Here is a 22,012-nt window from a genome sequence, read left to right on the forward strand (position 1 = left end):
TAAACCCGACGAGGTCCAATCAGCTGGTCCAGTCGGCCCCACACCGCTCGTAGTACGCACGTTCCGACACAGGGCTTCCACCGCGACTGTTGACACTTGCGTAGTAGCCGCGGAGCAGGCGGCTGGCTGGCGACCGACTCCGATTATTGCGCGAAACTTCCGAACGTACTTTGTGAACTTCAACTTTCGAACTTAGTTTCCGAACGAACTTTGTGAACTTTACAACAGTGTTGGATACTACAGTGTGTGATTTTTTGATGATGGATTTGTCCTGCGGGGAGAATATCTCGACGTCGAGCGGCGGGCGGCTGGTGGCGGACGGCTGCGTGGCCGGGCCGGACCGCGCGCTGGACCGGGACCCTCGCCTCCTCCTGAACCTCCTGACCCTGGAGAGGGCCCACGCTCTCCACACGGACTACTTCCAGCACGTCCAGATCGACATCCAGCCCTTCATGAGGAAAGTCGTCACCACTTGGATGCTTGAGGTTGGTTGTTGACAGATTTAAAGTAGGTAGACTGATGGTGGATTGTTGAGTTGACGAGTCAAGTTGCACAGGAATGTGCTGAGTTTGGTGAATTTGTAGGCGAGCCGGTGTGATGTAAGTGGTGCAATAGTAGCGAAAACAGCTGATGGGACAGTAGGACGATCAAAGGTTGTTGACCTGGTTTACATTGGGTTTGAAGCTGAACTACCCTCATAGCTGAAGTAGACAACACGTCTAGCCATTGATCGTCCATTTACCAATTCCAGTAAGTACCTACCCGGGCACTTATTTATGTAAACAAGTGTTATCTTTCAGTTTCATCCAAACAATTTGAAATACCTACCTACATAAACTAGGTACTTAGTTATCACTTCCTGAAATGTAAATTAAGATGCCATTTGCTACAATAAGTATTATATTATATACTGTACCTAAGTATATTACCTACTCATAAAATACCGAACTACTATCAATCAGCATCTACTTATCAATCATGCTGAAGTTTCCTCTATGAATAAAGACGTCGCAGGTAGGTACCTAATGGGTTCGTGTAAACTAAACTTACTTGATTAAGGCCCTTACAGTCTTCACATTATTACAGCAGACAATAGAAAAATTTACTTTCACATAATAAGGCGCGGTTACACTCTTTACATAATTTGCATATTTTAAGCTTTTAATAACTTCTTTGCTCTTCAGTTAGATGTTAGATGCAAACAAACATTCTCATTATATTTTTAATTGTTTGTTGGTATTCTCGTCTTCTACTTTTATAGTCTAATTGGGATGTTTATCCTCTTTTTCCTCTCCATGGTAGCTCCATATCGTTCCGGACCAAGGAAAACGGTTTTAGAAAGTTCAGGAAGTTACCTACGTTCTTACACAACTGCTTATGATTAATTAAGAATTGTCTTCATTTGGATTAGACCTATCCACTATCTGTTAATTAACACTTTTGTTAGTTGGTTAAAATATGAATGTGGAATAATTGAGAGTAAATAGGTATATCTTCGTGATGATTGATGTATAATTAGGTAATACATGTTGTAATGTAGGTCATACTTTCAGTCCCTACAGTACCTATTGTATACTGCATTCAGCAGCTTAAGAACGCGTATGTACCTATCTAGAGTATCTACCTACTACTACGATCTAGATAATTATAAAATAAAAATAAGCACTTAGATTTGAGATCGAATGCCGTAACATTTGTTATAGGAATTCGTTCCTGAAAATTTACCATAAGTTAAAGTCACGTAACAACCAACATAAAATGTACCTATACATGTACATTATAATCAGTTCTAGGCTTAGGTACTATTTCTGCAACATCCTGTAAAAAACTTACCTCAACCGCTTCAAAGCTCAGTTAAATTAACATAGAAGTGTTAAGTCCAGGAAGGTTTCGTGTCATAAAGTCTACACAGGTGGCTTATCCGCATTAATCTAGCGCTCAGTGCAGTGTGAAAACTGCAGACTACCCGGAGTGCAATGCTCGGGAATGTCTAGATTAAATTAATACCTAGGGACCCTAGGGTTGGCGAAGAGCTGGCATACTATGTTGGACTATCGATACTCGATAACATCTTTGTTTGTCGATAAAATATTGGCGTACATACCTACCTAGTTTGATACTAAAAATATGTCTGCAATATCGTAGGGAGCTCTATCATATTCTTGTTGACAAGTAGGTATAAGTACAAGAGGGATCTTACACACGAGCGACAGTGTATCATCGACACATACTCACGTCGTTGTCTGAAACATATTACGTCGTATGCTATATTATAGGTAAATCAAATATAAGTTCAGCATATAAATCAGATAAATAAGTACGTTCACACACAAGTGTTAAAGGTCGATAAAACTGTTAGGATTAAGTGGAACCCACAGACAACCCTACTGAACCCATAAAAGCCCTTACAAAAGCTCACCAACGGAAACTTTTTTCCCAACTTTCTTGCATCTGACTTACTTCAATGCACACAGGGGATTTTTTGCTACCTACCCACCTACCTACTCCTTACCCAGTATGAAATTATGCTCGTTGTTGTCATGTTTTATGCATTGGTTAATCGGAAGTTGCTTGGGTCTTTGCTATTGAACTTTCCGAAGTTTTTAGAGACATCCTGTACTTATTACGTTTGTTGACAATGTTCATATGTGTTGATGTTAAAGGATGATGATTAGGTAGGCGTGGTAGCTTCCGGAATAACCGAAGAATGTATATCTTGAATGGAAGGCACTGACTATATCTACTCAGTGATCAAAGAGTTGAATGCCATGCAGACTTTACGACGTGAGTAGCGGGACGTGCCATTCACTGTGAAGACAGTCTATGGTTTCTTCTCGCGTAAGCCTGAAACATAACACTTGTATGGTATAGTCGGGTTAGCGGTGAGGATAACTGACTATTGTCCTTGAGTTGTCGATGCCCTTTTAAGAACTTTAAGCTAAAGATAACAGTTCGGTGTGAGTATGTACGCATCAATAGACAGTGTGTCGTCATTCAATTAAAACTTAAAACAACCCGACTGAAACTTTGAAGTATAAAACTCGTTTCGAATTCACAAACAAAATATTCATTAGGACCAGGGCTAGTTATAGAAACTTGCGAAACTATCCTAATCGTCTTCTCATTACAAACCTAATCTAATCTCCTTGACCTGCAGGTATGCGAGGAGCAGCAGTGCGAAGAGCAGGTGTTCCCTCTGGCCGTGAGCTATCTGGACCGGTTCCTCGCAGCCCGCGCCATCTCCCGCCAGCAGCTGCAACTCCTCGCCGTGACTGCGCTCCTGGTAGCCTCCAAGTTCCGCCAGTGCCACCCGCTGCCCGTCGACCTGTTGTGCGCCTACACCGACCACTCCGTGCAGCCTGATGAAGTCCGGGTAAGTTGTGGCTTGGCTAGTCAAAAGGGTAGATAATCTACCCTAGCTGATTGCTCGCCTTAATGTGAGCGTCTTTAATTAAGAAGCTCCCTCATAATTACATGTCTCGTAAGCTCGTAACTAACTCATAAAACACTTGAAGCCACTTCCTAGGTGTAATAGCGATTTCCTTCATGTCCGGCGATACGATCTACCTGATGATTATGTCTGCGGCGCCCTCGCCCGAAGAAAGGTCAAGTGTTTCTGACGGCGCACACCTCACATCCTGCCCCGCGACCGCAACTTGCTACGCTTTGTTTTGATTCCGCTGTGAATGAACTCGATTAGTCGAGTCAAATGTCACCGCTTCGCCCCACGACGTCTTTGTATTAGGCACCTTCCTTACACACTTCCGACGATTACGTCTTCCTCAGAGGGTACGAGCATGTCACCCTCCGAGCCACGGCCTGTGACGGACTTTCTAAGGAAGAGTTGTGTGATTCCGCCGGAAATGTGGGTACAGCATGGCTACTTAGATACATTAAAGATAACACTAAGACGGGGAAGCACTCGTCAGTAAACAGGACACGCGGTGCCACATGGCAGAGCTCTTCTAAAATGTAACATTCCCATGATCGCGCTATTGTGTAATTTACCTGCGTTTCATTCGAAGTGCAGCTTGGGGCAGGTGCGATCGGATCAATTATAACAACGCGGCACCCAGTGGTTAACTTCTGTCGCCTGACATTCTCACGCCGCAATCCAAATGTACAAACAGGTGACAAAATGTGTGTTCATTAATTCATCGCGACGCCCGCGCGATTCCCACAACCTCCCCTATTGTGGTCATCGAGGACTCCATGAGAATTCGTGTCGAATTAGCCTGGTTTCTCAGGGTGCCGTATGGCTCCGAACACATTTCCTTGCAATTAAATCGAGCGATGACTCCGATAAGTCGCATTCTGACGCATACTCAATGAGGTCATATGGCGCGGGGTAGCTTCGCCCGAACTTTCCCATGGCTCGTCTTGCCTTATGTCATACTATACATTATGCTTCAATTAAAATTTCATTCTTGCCATTTTAATCGTTCTTTCCTGACCCGTGATGCTTCCCGGTAGAGGAATGTTTTTGTTTATTGTGGCACGTCATCTTGACCTCTGCTGGGCTCTAGATAGCTGGTATCGAAATATTCCAAATAAGTTTATTGAACTTGTAGATAAGTGTGAGAGTTCAACGTCACTGGGAATGGTCATGGTTAGATAATGTTTTAATTCTGTTGGTCGTGATTCTTGTAATTTCAGTTGCTTTGCTTGGCTTCCCTTATTTATTTAGCTCCCCCTATGCGAAATGTGTCCCAGGGTTTGTCCCTTCGATTCCTTGCGATGATTCTATTTTCTTTTGTAATGTGATTCGCTACGTTTTGCGGTTTCCGTCGACCCATGGCGCGTAACGGTTACGATTCAACTGCTAAAATGAAATTGGTGTCTTAAGTTCACGTGATTATGATAATTTTATTCTCAAGTCTCTTATCATGGGAGTTGTGAGTCATATGATGTAACTTGGGAAAATATCCCATATTACCATAAATGCTCAAGCTACAAACATCTAATTTCAGCACTTTTATTAGTACAATAAGTAGCGGCGAACCTTTCAAGTCCTCCTGTAATCTATGAGTCAACATCTGAATTGGACTCTTCAGCTCTATAGCCTGGTCCCACATTACTTTTAACCTTCATCTCATTCTACTTAACCAGCCCTCTTTACCCTCTTTCCCTTCCACAATCTTACCCTTCATAACTGACATTAATCTCCCTCCCCCCAGCAATGGGAGGTGATGCTGCTGCAGCGGCTGAACTGGCAGCTGTCGGTGGCGACGGCCTTCGACTTCATCGAGCCGCTGCTAGCCCGCGTGCCGTGGGGCCGCGCCAACCCGCTGGTCCGCACGCACGCGCTCACGCTCACCTCTGTCTGCTATACTGGTTAGTATCTTATCTATATCTATACATATACCTACATAATATGTGATGATGATGATGGTCATTGAAGACTGTAATGGTAGTTATGTACTGTAGATGTAGAGGTCCAAGGCATTGGTCTTCTTAGGGAGGCGATTACCGACGACAGAGTCCGAACTACTAGTTAGGTAGGTAGTTACTATTGTAACATTTCCAAAATTCGAAAACCGATACTACAACTGCAATGTGACTAGAGGAAAAGATCTCCTCCTAATAATTTGCTACTTGTACTTGTAGCCCAAAGCTCTAAGCTGAGAATATACGTCTATGTAACTTAAAATACACAGTCAAACTAACAAAATGCTGCATACTTCGCTTTTTGTAAGTATGACTGTCTTTTACTTTTATGGAGATCATGGTCAAGCAGACTGTTAACAGATGTTTCTGATTTTTTGCTTACTTTTTGTCGTGAAACGCGTCCCTCCTTTGACCTAAATAAATTGGCGTATTCCGGACTGGCAACGATGTCACTGTGTCATACGCTCATTATCCTTCCGATAATTTTCATAAAAATAGAAAACTTACAGGTAGTTTAGTTGATAAAACCTATGCATGCGGGTGGTGAACCTACTCCACTATAGTTACTGTAGTTACTAATTCTAATTACCATTGATCGATGGTGTAAAACCTACGACTGAGCATCAATTAAGCTTTCTCGCCCGTGCGTTTTGAACAATGTATTTTTTGGGGTGCATTTAAAACCTCCCTTTGTTTCGGAATGTATGACTGAATGCGTGCGCGCAACAGTGTGGTAGCTTTGTCCTCTCACCCATTCCGATACACGAGTGAGCTGCAAACAATAGGGGGTGGACATTAATGGGGTGGGTGATTAGTATCGAGGCTGCGCGTGGCCGCGTGTGCTGGAACGCACACATGCCGTGATACGGCCCACCTTGCGCCGCTCCCCTACAGCTCCCTGACTGACCCTCCGGCCTCCCTTTGTAAACACTTTTTTTACACAACAAAAACTACTTTTACTACGTACTTAACGGACCCTCCTGAAGCAGGTGAAACTCCAACATTATAATTTTGTGTAAATCGTAAAACAGTGGACAAAAGTGGACCAGTTTGATTTGTCGAGTATGCTAATAGTAGTCTAGATTGTGAACAATGGGGATGGCATGCCACGTGCGTAGCTCGGACCGGTCGGGATCGTGCGCAGTTTTATTGGGCGTCGTAAAACCATTGGTCAGTACTCGTAAATAAATTAGACGCAGCACCATCAAGCTGCAAGGGTGAAGTTGGCTAGGAGTGCGTATTTTTTCTGGATAAAGTTAATGGTTTCGTTATCTGTCCACAATCAGTTCCCGAGAGCGTGCAGGCGCCATGTGCGCGGAAATAGCTCTGCATTTGCCGTGAATTCTGATATGGAACGATAAAATTGTTGGCCGTATCGTATCGCTGATATGACGGCAACAGTAGCGGCCGGCCCGTTAGCCGAACCCGATCTAATTGGTAGCCACTCTGGCCCTAAATGAAATATATGGCTATTAAATTTAATTACTGGGCACGACCACTTGTTTATTGCTTAATCTGTGTACTTATTTGGTGTCAAAATAAATCATCGGCGCAATGGACAACATTTCATTTTCTTTACCCTATATTTTTATTAGCTATTCGGAAAGTTTATAGAAAATTAGTGGACCCGTATTTTTTATTTTGTATATACATTAATTTTTGCATGTTATTTTTAACTTTAAAGTTAATTATTTTAAAACCGGAAGAGACGTCACATATTCGGCTCAATTTTTATTTTTGTCTATTGCCTGAGTTTCGAAAAAAAACATAAATGACACTGACAAGTGACATTTAAACTTTGTTTACATGCCAACCAACAAATGGGTCATTTTCAAATGACATTGATATTTCTGATGATGGAAAGTAGGCACGTTAAATGGCACACGGCAACGTTAAGGAATGCTATTAGTAATTTGAAGAACAAAAAAGCAACGGGATCCGACAAGATTACTAATGAAACCCTTAAATGTTACATGGAAGAACTAATAGAACCGATTCAAGTAATTTTCAATAATATTCTAACTACAGGAAAAATACCAAAGCAATGGAATGTATCAACGATAACTTTACTACACAAGAAGGGCAGTCGCCGAGATATTAATCAGTACAGGCCAATCACCCTTTCCTCTTGTCTCTACAAGCTCTTTATGACACTGCTTAAAAACAGAATCCACAAAAAAATCGAGGAAAACCAACCGGTAGACCAGGCAGGATTTCGAAAAGGATTCTCGACAACGGATCACTTGCACTCCTTAAATATGCTAATAGAGAAATATACAGAATGGAAAAAGCCACTATACATTTGTTTTATAGATTTCACCAAAGCATTTGATAGCATTAGTCACGAATATCTACAAAGATCCTTACTACAACAAGGTATAGAGACAAAATATATTCAACTGCTCGGTGAGATATACAGCAACGGTAGCGCAAGAATAAAGTTAGAGTCCGAAGGTCCTATATTCCCATTGAAGAGAGGAGTGAAACAGGGAGACCCTGTCTCCCCAATTTTATTTAATTGCCTGCTTGAAGAAACCTTTCGAGCAGTAGATTGGACAAAGAAAGGAATTCTTATCAATGGATACAGGATGACAGCTTTAAGATTTGCAGATGATATTGTTTTTCTTGCTGAAACATCCCATGAACTACAAAATACAATTTCCGAGTTTCAACTAGCACTTACTGAGCCTGGTCTGCAACTTAATGAATCAAAAACCAAAATTATGACAAACTACACACAGATACCAGTGATAGCTAACGGGAAACAACTGGAATATGTTGAAGATTACGTCTACTTGGGCCAAGTTATCTCATTTCAAAATCGTTTAGATAAAGAGATCGACAGAAGAGTGAACATGGGATGGAAAAAGTATTGGTCACTGAAGTACATTTTTAAGTCAAACCTCCACATATCTATTAAAAGAAAGGTATTTAATATGTGCGTTCTACCAACTATGACATACGGAGCTCAGACTTGGTCAACAACCAAAAAACAAAGAACGAAACTGCTAGTGAACCAACGAGCAATGGAACGCAGCATGCTGGGTATAAAGTTGAAGGATAGAATTGAAAATGAAGTAATAAGGCACCAGACAAAGATTCAGGACATCATCACCACAATAGACAAACTGAAGTGGCAATGGGCGGGTCACGTAATGAGAATTAAAGACCAGAGATGGACTAAACTAACTACTGAGTGGATACCTAGAGACGGTAGGCGAGGAGTCGGGAGACCACTCATGAGATGGTCTGATGAGTTACGAGCATTCCATCCGCTGTGGTGGAGATTTGCCCATAATAGAGCTGCGTGGAACAAGATGGCAAAAATATTCATTGCTCAAAATCGTTGCAAAATGATCAATCACCCAGACAAGCCTGGTCAGCCAGGGTGATACAGACCACACCTCACTGAAATTTTTGAGTAAGTGAGAGGCCTCACCTGTCCTTATAAGGACTTTTAATAAGATGACATTTGGAATATAAATTTAACATCATTTTTTTTTTGCTTTGTGTTGCTTGGTCTGACATTATTATTATTTTTTATTTATTTTGAAAATTAAATTATTATTTCTGACATCAATTCTATAAGTACTTATAATGTTAATGTTAATTTTATGTTATTGTATAACTAAATGAATTGTAGGAATTTTATTGATTTTTGTTTAATTTTATTGTAATTTAATGTCAGCAAAAAATATAAATTTATATAATTCTTAAAAAATGCATGAATAATTATAAAGTGAATTTAATTTAATAATTATAAAGTGAATTTAATTTAATAATGTCAATTGCATGTTAAAAATTTATATTGAATAAAGGCTTTATTATTATTATTATTATTTATAACGTTAAATGGTTGGCAGGGCACACTAACGCAGGTAGTGTATGTGTGTGTCGGCGACGTCGACGTAATTATTTAGTTCTGGGCAACCCACACACGGATATTGTAAGCATGTAGTTGTGCCAGACAATGATTCATTGTTTTTATGATATGAAGCAAAATTTTGCAAGGCCTTGTAATAGATTGAATGGCTCAGTTGGTATGATATAAGACTTACAGTAATCGGTATGGTGGTTCAAATCCCACTGAACTTACAGCATTCCTTTTTTGTTTTTTTATAGATTTAATTTATTTTTAATATGGTTAATAATATTATTGTAGTATATACGAATAAAAGCAACACAGAAAGTAAATGAAACAAGTTATTAAGTGTTAAAATTACCAAATTTATTCTTGCCGTAACATAAACATTAAGGATGTTACGTTTTTGTTGTTTTTCGTTTTAAAACATAGTTTTAGTTTATATTAATAAGGAAAATTTTCAATTAGCAGTTTTAAATCATAATAAACATCAGAAAAGGATGGACTGGCTGTTTTACTAAAGTAAATAGGCAAGTCATTAGTTATATGAATCAACATGTTAGTTAGCTAGAAATAAGATAACTTATTCCAACCTCAGTAACAATAACATCATTAACACATTGGCTTACCCATAATTGTAAATAATAATAAGTATTTAACAAAATAACTAAAATCTTATACAAATGGAAAAAATAAAAATTACTGAGCTAACCAATAACTATAATTTTCACCACTTTTTCGCCATAATATCTTACGTCCATCCTTGTCTGACTTTTCATCACTAAATATCACCACACTAAATTGCACCAATCAAAGTTTAAAATAGTCAGTCGCAAAACGCACTCTGTTTCGACGATGCTGATCGGTTAGAGCAATTTTCTTCGCCGGCTTCCGACACCGCAACCCAGCAGCACGCAAGTGAACCCGTACGGTTTGTAGGGATAGATTATGTGTTGTGGCCGTAGAACGGGTGCTGCAGAACGGATCAGCGCTATGTGCAGCTACGATTTCTCGATGGCGTGGTGATGCATCCGTATAGACGACTACTGTCTACATGTCCCGAATCTCCGTATCGGTGAACCCATAATTGAACAGTTCTCCTCTGCAAACAAAAAAAAACAAATACTTAGCTTATATAAATACAAATATTCTAACAGTCAAATAAAATATTTGCAATTCTATGTTACTTACCGTTAAACGTCTTGCGATTTCACTAATTGTAATGTTTTGTTCATATAAATACGATTATCTCCGCCTTTTTGAACATGGTTAAGTGACTTTCCATAGTGACTGCGAAGAGTAATTAATTAAATTGACAAATCACAAAGTGAATCACTTTGCAGACGCAGAGGTGAATTGTCACTAAAACTAAAAACAAATTTCGTTTATTCATATTGTATGAGGGTAGAATGGTTTTAATTCTCAAATGAAGAACGAATCATATATTTTTGGCGAAGAGAAATAGTCGACAGCTATGCAGCTTGTAGTCATTTGTCAGTTTCAAATATATTAATTTTATACTCAACAGCGTTTAAATGAACGCAAAATTTGAATTAAGTTAAATAAAAATAACCATCCGTGGACTCGAACTCACGGCCTATGTTTCATTAGTCTAACATTCTACCAATGAGCTACGAAGTGTATAGACACAGGTAGTGAAATTTTGCTTCACATCAATTTTATAACTATTTCACTAACACTACCGGTTGATATTTTTATGTCACAGCTGGTATACGGGCGTTTGCCTACGCGCAAACTCGTTTGTGCTGTTGTGTGTGTGTGTGTGTGGTTTGTTACTGGTGTGTAAACCGATTTCTGCGTTTACGCACACATAGACAACGTTAGTATGCACACATACACTACGTTAGTGTGCCCTGCCAACCATTTGAAGTTGCCGTGTGTACTTATCATGTAAAAAAATAAGCAGAAGCATTTTTCAGCTGTGTATGCGGTGGCATGCTCAGGGACATATTATATTGAGGTCATCTCTTAATAAAAAATAAAAAAAATAGTACGAAAGTGTCAGAACAGAATTAATGAAAATGACCCAAACAAACAACAACGTCACGATAAAACGTCAACGTCAATCAAAAATGAAAGTGACAGTTACTTTGTTTTTAAATCTATGGGCTTTGATCATCAAAATGCATCGCACCTGATGCATGACGTCATCAGCACTTTTTTACTATTTTATGATTTTCTCGAAAATGATACATCCAAAAAATACAAAAACATTTTTTTTGTGGCCTTTAGAGATAAATCTCGAAATGGTTTTCGATTTATAGCAGCTTTAGTTTTTTGAAATGTTGTCCATTAGTCGTTGTTACGTATGAGACGGTGTGATGAGCAGTATGAGCACGCATTTTAAATTTTCCGTAATTTTTCACTTCTAAATAACATAACCTAAGTTAAGTATATTTATCAGTAAAACTAGGCAGCTGCTAATGCATCGGTGCGTTTATTATTTATAATGGTTGAATGCATTGCTATTTTTGTTACGTTTATTTTAACGATTGGTTACGTACTGACACCTCATGCTTATAATTATCATTGACCAGCGCTGACCCTCGCTGCACCAACTGTGGGCAAGATATAAAACAACAAAGGTGGAAAAATAATAAAACTTTTTTATTGCTCGATTATCAAGCTTTTGGCTCTTTAGTTGTGCGGTAGTTAGATTAAAAAGTTATCTTATTTTACTACCGAGATAAGTGGATACCGACTACAAAGTATGTAGTTTATAATGTTATTTTTTTGTTGGAGGATTCATAGAAACTGATGACAATCATTGTGTCCTCGGTAACCCCTATGGTGTATTGGATTTGAGATAAGAGTGAAATATTGCTCTCCAGTTATTAACCCCATTAAAGACAATAACAAGCTATTGGGAACTACACAGGCTTTAGGTAGGAATTTACCAATAAGTTCCGAAATTATGCTTTCGTTTCGGTAAACTTATACATGTATAAGTACTTAACTTTCACGAACAGTAACCTAATAAGAGTAATTAGTAAAAAATTATATTTAATGATATAGGTATGTATCTTATTACTTACCTACTAACTAACCTGAAAGCTACCCAGAAGGTAACCATTTCATACTGATCCCAATGCACTATACCTACCTACCTACCTTACCGATTTGCGGTTGACGAAATCTTCATCCAAATTGCAATAATTTATAAACATAGTAGGTATAGGTACAATAAATAGTGCGGCTATAAATGTTATTGATACAAGGAATTCACCGAAGGTTACCTACCTACCTGCATGTTGACTTTAATGTCTGTATTTTTGCTATAGTGATCGTGATACACATATCTGCATGAAATGGCCAATATCTACGCAGACAAGGACGGTCGGCAATGCAAGGTTACCCAGGTAGCCGGCTTTGTCTGGCGTTACTTGTTGGTACAGACTGCAAAAACGACTTACGCAATGAAAAATTCTTATATTTGGTGGAGTCGAATTATTCAGTCTTCTTCAGTATGTTAGTATATTCGAATCTGCATATCTACATATTTAAAGAGTTAATAGTGACATATCATAAGTCATGCAATAATTACGCATAAAATAAAAGTCTACGATATTTTCTTTAATAGTTTTTTGTCAACTGTACAACTGCAGTTCTTGTATGGACTATGCTCTTCTGCTGTTCTCTCTAAATATTGAAAACAAAGTAATACGCTTATGGAACAGGGCCCAGTGGTGTCAATTTCTCGGCCGGAAGTATCATAATTGGGCGCTAAACTATACCCACATTACGGGCGCGCGAAGGCTTAACAACACCGGTTGACCCCAACATTTCGTAATCTTAGAATTCCCTTTACACCTTTAAAAGGTTAACCCGCGGATAGTCGCGCGTGGGTCGAAAAGACCCAGTACCCTATTTATACCTTGATAACTTTTAAAATATTCGACATTACTAATTGGCGTGCCTAGTACCTTTAAGTTACCATATAGGCTAGCCGCATTCCCCGCCCCGACCAGATTGCCCGCGGCATTTGGACAGGACGGACATTCAAAGTGAGTATGGGTCTTTTCGACCCAAGAGCGACGCTTTGTGTCAGTATAATTTTTTTGATATTTTTTTTATTTTATATTTTTTTCTTTTCAGAAATGTCACGTAACCTTTCAGACGATCGTTGTAGAGATCACACTGCATTTTTATGCATTAATTGTAATCCGAATATGAAAAATACCAAAGAAAATACCTAATTATATAATTAATCAATACAAGGAAGAAGTAATTTTATATGTAAATTTATGTTAACTTTGAAGGCTGATTGTTGATTATTTTTTTATATAAAAAGTAATTTTTTTTTTGTTACTGAAAAGAATGGTTATTGGTTTAGATAAAAATAAGTTTTTTTTGTTGATAAATATAAAATTTATAAAAATACGGTGTAATTTATGTTCCTATGTAGATAAATAAGAACATGAAGCATACTACTTTTGAAACTGTCAAAACATATTTTTTTATACATAAATCCATAAATAATTTTGATTTGAATATAGTTTTATTACCAACCTTACGTTTAATGTACAATAATATCTCAATTTTCTTTTGTTTCCAGAAAAAAGAGCAATTTACTTTCGGGTCTAAAAGACCCACATGCGACGGTTTGTGTCACGCAATTTGACGCGAGCACTGGCGGGTTAATTATAATATTTAATGTCTAAACTAGAAAATATTTTCGGTATAAAATGACCTGGAACAACGACAACGGAAATACCATAAACGCCATAGCTGTTTTACGTTGGGCATAATTTAAACATGTACCGTAAGCGAAATTACTAGTAATGGCTCTGCTCTACCGAACTGAACTATCTATAGTGCATATTTTGATACAACATTACGGCTTCTGATACTGACAACATAACGGAAACCTTGCAAGCGCGAGAAATATTATTCTTACGCATATCACATTCTATAACCAATGAATCCCGAAACCATAGCATTACTTTCAAGTTAACAAGATTGACTCGGGGCAGCAACAAGTCTTGCTCAGGAGGGTCGGGACAGCTGACTGGTGACAATAAGACGTCCCGCGGCCATTGTGGGGACCCCTCTGTCTTCACACAAGGTTGTCTCAGCTCGCACCTGGCTCGAGCTAAACTTACTCGGGAGCCACCGCTAAGAAACACCAAATTGTTAATCCGTAAAGGTATCTCACGACCGCGCATTTCCGGAGATATCCTTTGAAAGTATGTGTGACTTCCTTGTGGGATGGTTGCGAATAGCAAGGAGTAGGGAAGGGTGTAAATAAAAATCGTATGCGTTGAATTTAACGATCATAAAGTGACACTAAAATTAAACGGTTCAAACGTAACTTTTTTACGACAAAGCAAATACAGACATTAAAAATGCAGATAATAATATTGTAAAAACAACCCCGAGCCGTTGCCAAAATAAGACATAAAAGAGGAATGCAGTTCTCAAGCTAGGGATCGCATTAAAATGCAACCAGTTTCGCACAATTAGGCGTCTATTCGCAACCTCAGATCAACTACAAATAGATTCGCAATCGCCGTGTGCACTATTCTCTTTCTCACTCAAACCATAGATGTTGCCGACAAAAAAATAAAACCTAAATATGGGGAAATTTAACTTATCATAATAACAAAAACAAAACTTGAGTATATCGTCGGTTGATAGGAAAAAGACACTAAAGGCTAATTTTTCAATAGCCAGACAAAAGTTTTGCTGGGATATAATTTTGATGCTGTTGCGTCTCAATGTTTCTCAATGTTTGTATTACCCAGATAACATTTATCTGAATATTGAAAAATCAGCCTTAGTGAGTTTTTCCTGTCAACCGACGATATAAGAAAAAAAAACTTTACTCATACTTATTTGATTTCAATATAATTATTTAATATACACAAACTGAGTGGATTGTATAATTCATTGTCTTCGTCCAATCGAAACAATCCTCTTCAAAATGTGCCGAACACAATTTTTGTATGTTTCCTTGGTTCCCAATTTGTGCGACCGGTAATAATGTCTATCCATTTTCTTGATATTTTTTTTTCTGTCGGAAACCTATGAAAGAGATAAATGGATGAGCATGAGCATTATAATCGTGGGCCAAATATGTGATGGGGTTTTTTTTAAAGGAAACACGTATTTCGTATCAATACAATAAACTTTACATTATACAGAAGAAATCACACATGGAAGAAGGAAAAAAAAGAAACGAACGTTTCCTCACAATGAGAGGCACCTCATTTGAAAGAGGAGAATGACTTCTACAAAATACAATCTTCACAAAAACCGAATTCGTGCGCCCCATTTGTAAACCCAACCCGAGTCCGTTACAATTTCTAGTATTTTCTTTGCATACTATAATATTTGTGGGTAAAATAAATTTTCAATAACTTGCAACACCATGTGATTTGTTATGATATGGTACCTCGTAATTTTTACTTAAAACTGATACTAAAAGACCTTACAGTATTAAAATTAGTATCGTTTTATATTAAAATCGAGCCAATAGATAGTACTATGATGAATGTAAGCTTGTTAAACTTGATAGTATCTACTTACATGTGAAAATCATCCATCCATCATCCATCATTCCATCGTGTTTTCGTTCAATATGCTCTATGGGTGAATTTCCCGCAGCCAAAAATTGCGTGGCATCAATGAAATCGGTACTTAAAAACCAAGTTATAATTTTCTAATATTTTTTTCCGGTTAAGTGAAATAGTTATCTATGTGTAGCACTAAATATTGTATTAAAAAGATTAATGGATATTTAAAAAAAAAAGATTGAACCTCCAAATCTTTCATTGCCGTGTCTGTCCCCACGTCACCACGTTTTGTATTATTCTTCATTGATGAAAAAATATTGAGTATTGATAGTTAAACTTAGTTTCATTTGATACATTAATAGTTAAAGTATTGTCACGGAATACATTTATTGAAATATATAAAGAATATAACGAACGGTAAGTGAAAATTCATGTGTCCCAGAACTTCTGTTCATCGCCGTGTCCTAAACATGATCAAGGATATTGTTTTACCTATGAACTTGGGTGCCCCCCTCAGTGCGCTAATCGTTTCTTACAAGTGTCGCCTAACTGCTCGACGTGGAAGGAGGTACATTTGTGCCCGCGTTTTTGCGCTATAGTGAAAATCAGTAAAAAATTTGGGGACTGGACAGTTTTTCTTTCATTGCCGTGGATAGATATAACTTCTCTAAAATTAAGTTTGTCTTCTAGAGTAAGCATTCAAAAAAAAACATTTTGAAAATATTTACCTTATAAAGTGTTTATTTCTTCGAATAGTTAATACTTTTTTAGTTATTTATATTTAATGCCTTGGTTTTCATCGCCATGCTTTCATTTCCGTGGCTTCCGTGGCCAATATTTGCTATGGAAATGAAAAAAAAGCCACGGCAATGAAAAAAATTTCATTGCCATGTCTTGTAAAATAATTTGTATTCATTGCCGTGGTTAGGTTATTCATTTCCGTGGCCAGGTTATTCATTTCCGTGACTTATGTTTTCATCGCCGTGGTATGGATGATTAGGCAAAGTAACATATCTTTACCATCTTTTACCTGTAATACAGGTAATAACGATCACTGACATATTACCTACAGGACTAGTCAAATTACCTCTTTTTGCAGTGCGTTAAAACGGGTGCGTATCGCGATGTATAAAAACGAAATATATAATATTACATTAATAATAACAATCACAACATTAATTATAATGAACGTTATGTATAAATTAGATCGGTGGTAGCTCAGTCGGGTAAGCGCCCGCTTCCCACGCCAGTGATGCGGGTGCGAGTTCCGGCGCTGACATGTACCAATGTGTTCCTTTGAATTTAAATACAATGTATACCATCGCTCTTACGGTGAAGGAAAACATCGTGATGAATCCTGCATATCTACCTATTGATTTAGCACATATAGATAATATGTGAACCCACCAACCCCCTGTGGACCAGCGTGGTGGGAAATGGTCCAAGCTTAGAAAGGCAGCTTAGACCTTGGAATAGAATATTCACATTGCACAAAGGTCCCATTCGAGAGAGCCAGGTACTTACACCTCCCACAGATAGTAGAATAGAATATAATAGAACATACATCTCTGCAGGAACTCAGCTGGATGATAAGTGGCCTTAATGCTCTTTGCAACGTGTAGGCCTTCGTATGAACTTGGGCAAGACAAAAGTCATGTAGAATGTTCACATAAAACCGGAGCCGGTGATCGTTCGTGAGACAACTATCGAAGTTGTGCAATAATATGACTACCGGAGGCAGACTATTCGGCTAGGCAGAAGCATAGAATAACGAGACTAGCACTTGTAGGTATTTGTTATTCTATGGCAGAAGCAACTTCGACAAGGAGGCTGAAAGGCGCATCGCAGTATACAAATTGGATATTATACCTTATGAAAATATAGATGTTATAGGTAAGGTTTATGATCAAGGTTTGTGAACGTTATTAGTGTGAAATGAAACATTTTGTTTTATACGTCGCAATACGGACCCCACAATGCTACTTAGAGAATTCCATACTATATTCTTATTTTTTATACCTACTGTCGTTCTTTCTTTCGTTCCAATATCTATCCAAATATTTCTGCCATACATACCTGTCTTAAGGTTGCGTTTCCCTCACAGTCTTTTAAAAAAATTGCAGTGGATTGATTCTTTCATTTACATTGTATACAGTTCTTTCATTGCCGTGGAAGTTTGTTTCATTGCCGTGGGCCTTTGTTTCATTGCCGTGGACGCTTGTTTCATTGCCGTGAACGCATGTTTCATCGCCGTGGCACGAAATTTTTAATCACCCGTATCTCGTTAAGTTTTTAAATTATCTGCTACCCATTTAGTAAGAACACTAACATTAACAAAAACTTTAATAAAAGCGTTTTTCTAATATAAAAAACCTTAAGATAAAAAAGTCCACGGAAATGAAGATTTTTTAGGACTTGTTGAAATCCACCCCTATACAACCGAACAAAATCCACCCACCCATGTCACACACTCGATAAGTGATGATAATAGTCTAATAAACTTAATAAACACCCACAAATCAATAGCAAATCAAAAATAAATAGCATTTAGAAAATTTTGTTGTAACTGTCAGCCTTTGTTTGGCAAAGATTTTTCATTTGTTTCATTGTTTGGCAAAGAGAACTGACGTAAACAGGCGCCACAGCAAAAAGGACAAAAAACATTTACAGCTTAACGTTTCTTTCTTACGCTTAATGTAGCTAAGCGTCTCTTTTTCGCAATGTCAGAACTGTCACGATTATACCCCTGTGATTCGCAACCCTTGCGGCATCTTTTTGTCTATGCATGTCGGAGTGTATTCTTTCCGGGCGGGTTCCGAAAAAGGAACTTAACGGTTTTTCTTGACAGTTGTGGTTGAGGTAGCTATTGTGGTAATTAGAAGGGCTGCCCTGTAAGACGCGGGGGTGTAGTCTTGGCTCGCGACAGCAGCAGATGTCGAGGGTGTAACAGAAAGGCAACCTGTCGAAACGGCCTGCGCCGCTCGGCCGCCTCGCCGAGATCACTGGCCCGATATCAGATTCGATTGCATGCGATTTGAATGTTTAACTCTGTTGTTAAACGTAAATTTTGTTTACGTTTGGAACCAAACTGTGTCGGCATGGTATAGTTTGACTGCGCGGTTGCATAGTAACCACAAAAAATCACATAAAGAATCAAGTGGTTACTATTTGCCATTATACATTCTGACCTTTGTCTAGCAAACCGACGCGCGGATACGTTATAACGTCTCGCTTTTTCATGACTAAATTACAATATTCGCGTGTTGCAATCTAGTTTTTTCCTAGATTAGCTGGAAGTTTAATAGCTCGGCAACGATACGCGATTGCTAAGGGTACATTAATAAGTGAAGGTGGGGCGGAGGTGGCAGTGACCCTGCCGCGGCGGCCGAGCCAGGTGCCTGGACATCTGCCGGCCGCGACTCCTTGCGGGCGTAAGGAGCGACACACCTCGCCACGTCGTACTCGCGTCTCGCTTCACTACCACCGCCGTTATGAACCATGTGCTGTTTTTGTTACAACTTCTTCGATGACCTGTCGATATTGCCTCATGTTTACGACCATTGCGTGCCGGCAATTTGCACGCTCACGGGAGGCGGTTACAGAATAAATCAAAGACGAGTTTCGCCCCTCAAACTTTGAAGAAGCCGTTGCGCAAAATTTATGATAACTTTTATTAGAAGGTCGTTTATCGATTGCGTCTCGATGCCCTTAAAGTTTAATGCTTAATTGAACCGAACAATAGTGTGTCGCGGCGCAATCGCAGCTGCGCGCGGCGCTGGGCGACTTAAGATCAAAATTACCATTATTCCGGCGGCCATTGTCCCGGAAGGCACAGCACAAAGATGCAGGGACGGAGTGCACCCGGCAGCTGCTCGCTCTCCTTGCCCGAACAATGCGCCGCCGGTATTGTGCAAAATGTAACGAGACGTTTTTGCCTCCCTAGACCCTTTAAATCGAGCGCGCATAATCTTCGACCCGTCAAAAGACGTCAAATTTATGCCCGAAATGTTGCGTCAACACACAACAGACTTTCGATCGCTCGACGGCCTCGCACTCGCATTTATAAACAACACAAAACTGGAATCTCGCGTGAGGTAGTGAGTAATGAGAGCAAGGCGCGGAGGATGCAAGGTGTCCCGGCCACCTGTCCGCGGCCATTATCTCGCGACAGATGCGACTACCTGCGCCCTCGCCGGCCATACCGCCTTCTAACCCGTCTCTTACTATGTTGTAAACAAAACGTGCAAAACTTTTATCCTGTTAATTACGAATAAGTTAATTTAGCCTGCCTACCAAATGCCAGCCGCTTATATGCATACACATACAATAGTACTAAAGTTGTATATCTTTTGTCAACAGAGACGGAGTTCCTGCTAGTGCCGCCATCGCTGGTGGCGCTGGCGTGCCTGGCGGCGGCGGCGCGCGGGCTGCGCGTGCGCGCGTCCGTGGCCGAGCTGTGCGCACTCACGCGCACGCCGGCGGCGGCGGCCGAGCTGGTGGCGCGGCACGTGGAGCGGGTGCTGGCGCGGGAGACGCAGCCGCCCCCCGAGCCCCGCGCGCGCGCCCCCGCCGCCCCCAAGCACGCCCCCGCTGAACACACCGAGCTCTCCACCACGCCCACCGACGTACAAGATGTACACTTTTGAAATATACATAAAGCATACTCAGCATCAGCATACCTAGCACGGGGCGTAAGATCCAAATGACTAGGTCTCAGGTCGCGCGATCTGCGTGATCACGACACAAAAATTTGGTCAAGTCTTGTCATATGCGTCTGCGCTTCATTCTATGTAAGCTGATGTATTCGCAGGTGGGTCAACAATGGATGTTGCGTTATAAATCATGGCGTTTTTGCGCGTCCACAAAAGGAATCCGAAAGAATATCACCCCGAGTTGAATCCGTTTCGAAATGTTAGAAGAATTGTCGATTGATCTCAGATTTATTTATGTACAATAATACATTAGATTTACGTTATTTATTAGAGGTAGGCTTTGTTAAATTGTATTTTTAGTTTTGGATACTTACGTGTGACAGCACTGTTTTGTCTAAGTTTGTTTTTACAGATTTGATCTCTGATTGTTCCAAAAAGTTTTTATAAGACTGATTCCATAAGACGGAAATGTCTCTCAAGCTATCGTTTACTGAACATTTTCTATACATACGAGTAACATCAATTAATTTAAGATATTAATCACTTTCAAAGAAGATTTCATTTCATTCCTTACATGCATTTTGCAATCAATGCATTTCAGTTTTGTGTCGTATTATCTATTCGTAGCTGTGCTTACAAGTTATGTAATGTCAATATCCATAAAGTTATTTTCTTGGAGTTGAAATTGAATTACTTATGTATTAGAAAATGGGTTTCATGATGTGAGTATTGTTAGTAACTTGTATAGATTGTCAAGGGCGTACCTGTGCGCAATATGAAGTGTTGGAAACAAAGTATCTTTTCTTTTTAGTCAGATATTTTGATTTAATATTCTTTCATCTATAATATTTCAATATAACCCGACCGACCATCATCTCGGAACAGGTATGAGCTGCCCCCCCCTAGCTGAAATCCTGGGTACGCCCTTGTAGATTGTTATTGTAAGATCTCATGTTGCCGCGGAAAGCTGTACAAAAGTGTTAGAATAAGGTATTTGCGAGTGTTAAATTAATAGGTATTTTATTAAGTATAGGGTCGATGTTAAGTTTTAGCAAATTCTAGTCAAATGTTTACACATTCCTGTTTTCGACCAAACGTTTGTAAGTATGTTATAATTATTTAAAATGAAAATAGTTTTAGGATGAAAGGGTTTAAATTAACGTAAGGTTAATGATATAATAATCGTATTGAAATCATGTGCTGTAAAATATTTTTGACCTAATGTAATTTTTATGTTGGTTCTTGATTATTTTATAGGTACAACTTATTTCCATTTTGAGATTTGACGTCGCTTCTATTATTTATAAAGAATCAAACCTTACGTATTTTTTTACTCTTTAGTTATTAATTTATGATATTTTTAGTAAAAACCCATGAGAAATAAGAGAGATTCGATTCGATTACTTAAAATCTGAATAATTGATTAGGTTTGATTTTAGTACTCTAGATTATTCATTGGTTTTATTCAATCCGCAATACCTATCAATATGATCTAAGTTAATTAATCAATCTCTTTTATTTTTGAAACCATTACAAAATAACAAATCTGTACTTACGTTTTAAGTTTCTGTAGC

The 22,012-nt window shown here is 38.9% G+C and overlaps 1 protein-coding gene across 1 annotated transcript; it reads left to right on the forward strand.

Moving 5' to 3' along the window:
* Positions 1-21,183, forward strand: LOC105385267 (G1/S-specific cyclin-D2). Its single transcript, XM_038112318.2, has 4 exons — positions 1-485; positions 3,158-3,373; positions 5,178-5,334; positions 20,146-21,183. Exons 1-4 carry the CDS (start codon positions 258-260, stop codon positions 20,430-20,432), a joined length of 888 nt encoding a protein of 295 aa, XP_037968246.1. The 5' UTR covers positions 1-257; the 3' UTR covers positions 20,433-21,183.
* The last annotated feature ends 829 nt before the right edge of the window (positions 21,184-22,012 follow it).

The sequence above is a fragment of the Plutella xylostella genome, chromosome 13 (assembly GCF_932276165.1).
Source record: "Plutella xylostella chromosome 13, ilPluXylo3.1, whole genome shotgun sequence".
Lineage (NCBI taxonomy): Eukaryota > Metazoa > Arthropoda > Insecta > Lepidoptera > Plutellidae > Plutella > Plutella xylostella.